At 33.7% G+C, this 4402-nt stretch overlaps 1 protein-coding gene across 1 annotated transcript; it reads left to right on the top strand.

Annotated features, from left to right (window-relative positions):
* Nucleotides 1–766: 766 nt before the first annotated feature.
* On the top strand, nt 767–4081 carry LOC133798275 (GDSL esterase/lipase CPRD49). Its single transcript, XM_062236517.1, has 6 exons — nt 767–1042; nt 1634–1711; nt 2076–2216; nt 2652–2728; nt 2812–2961; nt 3526–4081. Exons 1-6 carry the CDS (start codon nt 932–934, stop codon nt 3737–3739), a joined length of 771 nt encoding a protein of 256 aa, XP_062092501.1. The 5' UTR covers nt 767–931; the 3' UTR covers nt 3740–4081.
* Nucleotides 4082–4402: the final 321 nt, after the last annotated feature.

Raw genomic sequence — 4402 nt, 5'->3', positions numbered from 1 at the left:
TTTAATCATACATAATTGTTGGTCATTTGGTCATATTGATAAAATTTTACTATTCAAATTTGAGTTCATAGTACTAAATATGTACAATTTTAAATTACATGATACCATATGAGCATTATTAAAAACATAAGGTACCAAGTTAGTATTTGGATAAATCAAATGGTACCAAGTTAGTATTTGGATAAATCAAATGGTTTTATACCTTATATATAGTGGAGATTTGAACCACTTCTTCTTCCTATACACTCATACACCCAACCTCATGAGTTAGCCCAAGTGACATTTTTTTTTGACAAAGCCCCAAGTGACATTTAGTATAACATATTATTGTTATAATTATATTAAAATGAGGATAATAAAAAAAATAAATGGAATGATTGAACAAGTAAATGATAATAACCTATTAACAAACAATTTTTTTTGGACAGATTGCTAAATGAGCGGTTTTGAATCCTCCTATACTGTATATTGTGAATTGTAAATCCTAAACTGGTATAATAAAGAAGCTATCTGGAGTGGGGGTGGGGCCAATGGAGCTATCCGATTGTTCTTCTTATACAATAATATTAGCAGTATTGTCTTTCTTTTCTTAACTTGTAAATTAAAAACAATGAAAATATTGATAAATTGTTGGGTGAAAAATGGACCCACGTTTTAACTTTGTTAGTTAAGACGAGTTATATCATATTATATATATTAAATGTACACATCTTCCAAGAAAGACAAAAAAAAAGAGGGGTTGTATTGTATACAAACAAATTGGCTAATCCATAATTACATATAAATGTGGTTTTATTAAGGAGGAAGAAACTTCAATATATACCTCACCTTCCGTATATTCATTGCTTCTTCTTTGTTTGTAATTGTGGAAGAACAACCCATCAATCAACATCCGACCAACCTAATTCTCCCTTAGACTCAGAAACAAGAGATGGTGGGTAAGCCCAGACCACAGTTCGTTCTCTTTGGCTCTTCCATTGTTCAATTGAGCTACAGTAATGGCGGTTGGGGAGCTATTCTCTCTGATATATATGCTCGCAAAGTAATGTTCTACTCAACTCTCTCTCTCTTTTCTTTTAATAATAGTGAATATGTAATGAAAGAATGCTTATTATTCGTCGAGCTTTTCTATGCATAATCAATAATTATTAAAATATTGATCTTGAAATTCTCTTAATCATTCATAATATTCTAAATTGGCCTGATTGCTTTTTTCTTTTAAGTTAAAAATGGTTACTTTTCTGATAAATGAAAAATGGGTTTTCTAAAAACTTTTCTCAAGGAGTTTTTCAGGAAGATTTTGTTCAGGATATTATTTATAATGAATTAATATTTAAATTTGCTTAATTAGTGGTCAATTGGGTTTTTGTGTTTTTTTTTGGGGGGCAGAACACACGGTCTTTTCAAAGAAACGGGCAAAAACGAACAACAAGGTTGTCAGGGTCTTTGGTTAAAGAGTGATTCTATATGTAATATGGTAATCTCATTGACTTGAAAAAAAATAAAAAAATTATTCAGTGAAGATATTATCTAAGTCTTGGTTTGGAATCTTCTATTTACAATTATAAAATTTTGCTAATGCATTAGTGGAATTGTGTTCTGACATTATATTTTGGGGGTGGAATTTTTGTAGGCAGACATCTTGTTAAGAGGGTATTATGGTTGGAACTCACGTCGTGCTCTACAGGTTCTAGATCAAGTTTTTCCTAAGGTACTAACACCTACTGTAGCTGCAAAAGTATTAATCTCTTTTACTTTATTTTTTTGTCTATCCTGCTTGGACTATTTCTATTTTGAATTTTCTTTCCCTCCCATATTTTGGAAAGCTATTGCCTTTAATCAAATTCACTATGCTTGCAAACTCATGAATAGCTTTTACGTAACTAGTTAACAACCAATATTCTATGTTTCTTTATCAATCTGTTGAGTTAATCTTCTCATCATAGAATTTTTGCAGAAACTTAACAGAGATAGTGGACTTTGTTGATTAACAGTCAACATAGTCCATTATTTTGACGAGTATCAATTTTGTTGCTTCTGTTAGTTGTGGTCTGATTCCATTCTTTTCATTTTAGGATGCTGCTGTACAGCCGTCTTTGGTTGTAGTTTATTTTGGCGGTAATGATTCAATGGGACCTCACTCGTCTGGCCTAGGACCGCATGTACCACTTCCTGAATACAAGGAGAATATGAGAAAGATTGCAAAACATCTCCAGGTACTTTCTTCACCCCGATAACAATTTAACATTGTGTAAAAGGACTGAAGGAATAGACCCTAGTTAGGTGTGTGTGTGTGGGAAAGAAACAGGCTTATGACTTAGTGAAGGCTTTTGTTTAAGTTTTAACCAACACCTGTCTATATGGACATGAATTCTTCATATTTGTCTTTCCCCGAGGGGCATCTGGGTTTTTGGGATCAATATCTTATATTGAATTGTTAAAAATTAGTTTATGTCAACCGTCAATAACACGACAATCGATTCAGGACAAAGGAGAAAGCTTATACTAAGAATCTCAATTTAGAACTACAGCATCATATATTTTGTCTTTTTCTTTACATGGTTTGAAAGTGCCACCATTTAATTTAAACCTTTTGCTTTTTCTTTCTAACTTTAATCATTTTCTCACACCTTTATATTTTTTTAAACCAGAGCCTTTCAGATTCAACCCGCATAATTTTTCTTAGTTCTCCTCCTGTGAATGAGGAGAAAGTTCGTGGAAATGCAAGGTATGCAATATCTACATTGTGTTTTTTTTTCTTCATAATAATACAGCAAGAGTTCTAAAACAGGTGTTTTATATTAAAAACAGTGGATTCTTCAGTGAGCTAGTAAGAACTAATGAGTTGTGCCGACAATATTCAGAAGGTTGCATTGAGGTGGGTGAGGAAACAGGCGTAAAGGTTATTGATCTTTTTACTGCGTTTCAGAGAAGAGATGATTGGATGAATGCTTGTTTTACGTAAGTTTGCCGGGTGACATTTTCCCCACTGTTCTTTTTTATTCTTTATTTTGGTAGAAAACACTAATTTTAACAGTGGATTATGTTGTCTTGAATCATCCATTTCTGTTTTTAGTGCTGAATTACCCTTCCATTCCACCTGCCATCTCTTATCAGGGGAGCCTTTTTTCCTGCTAGTATCTTAAGCACTCTAGTAGCTTTGATTAGTGTGGATTAATGATTGTTTGAATTAGGCAACTATACCCGGTGGGGTGGATGCCAGTGGCTGTAGTTTGTGTAAATGCATGCTGACATGTTAAAAACAAAGCTTTCTCCATTTGCCAGCTAATGATCCCTAAAGAGATAGCTTAGTGAGATAATTATCCCCTCTTCTTCCATCATAGCTAAATGGAAGTTTTGCCAGTTTTCCCAATCCCCGTGATGAACACTCCCATCGAAGCTTGTTTAACTGTACATAAATCAGTGGTCTTACTCTAACATAATAGAGATTACAATATGTTGATAGTGAATTAATTTTTGTATCCCCTCTGAGAAGGACATTCAGCTTCATTCGGGTTTTTTCAGGGATGGGGTTCATTTATCCGAGGAAGGGAGCAAGATAGTGGTTGAGGAGATATTGAAGGTGCTCAAGAATGCTGATTGGAAGCCATGCCTACACTGGAAGTCCATGCCAACAGAATTTTCAGAGGACTCACCATATGACCTTGTTGCAGCCGACGGGAAAACGACCTTAAACCCCTCTGAGTGGACTTTTCACAGGGAAATTCAGTGGGACTAGTTGCCTGTATTCTTTCTGCCTGCTTTTGTAATGCAGAGGCTTTGCACTTGTAAGTTGTAATCGAATCATGAAGATACTTATTGCATGACGCAACCCTTAAAATGGGAAAAAGAAGGACGAAAGAGTGAAAAAGATTAAGAAGATTGTATACTCTGAACATTCTAGTTGTATAGTGCAAAACACTATTATTTATATAGCGCACTCGGTTCTAGTAAACAATAAAGTCTTTAGAGACTGTCTTGGGTCATTTGAAAAACAGTCCATGTGGTGTAGCCACTGGGTATTGTCGTTACTTATTTAGAGTTTGGAAAATGCTTTACATTATATCAACATTTTCATGAAGATAGTATGTTCTTGACAGTTTACAAAAGAAACATTTCATTACCTCTTATGGCACTGGAATTAGAATAAATCAATGGGAAATTAAATGAGAATAAAATATAAAAGAATAAAGGGAGCATGGGCATTGTGGTTCTATCTATCTTAGGTGTAACTGTGGGGTAAAACATATACAATGAGAAAATTTGCTGAGTGTTCCTTAAATTATAAATTTCAAAGTGTTGTGAGTTGAAAAGGTTGTATTAGAGCATTTGATAAATATATGATTAATGACCAAAAAAAGATGTCATACCTATTTTATTTTGTTAGGATAAATTCATACCT

The sequence above is a fragment of the Humulus lupulus genome, chromosome 8, assembly GCF_963169125.1.
Source record: "Humulus lupulus chromosome 8, drHumLupu1.1, whole genome shotgun sequence".
Lineage (NCBI taxonomy): Eukaryota > Viridiplantae > Streptophyta > Magnoliopsida > Rosales > Cannabaceae > Humulus > Humulus lupulus.
Note: the sequence above shows the minus strand (reverse complement) of the source record. Positions and strands in the feature narration are given on the sequence as shown.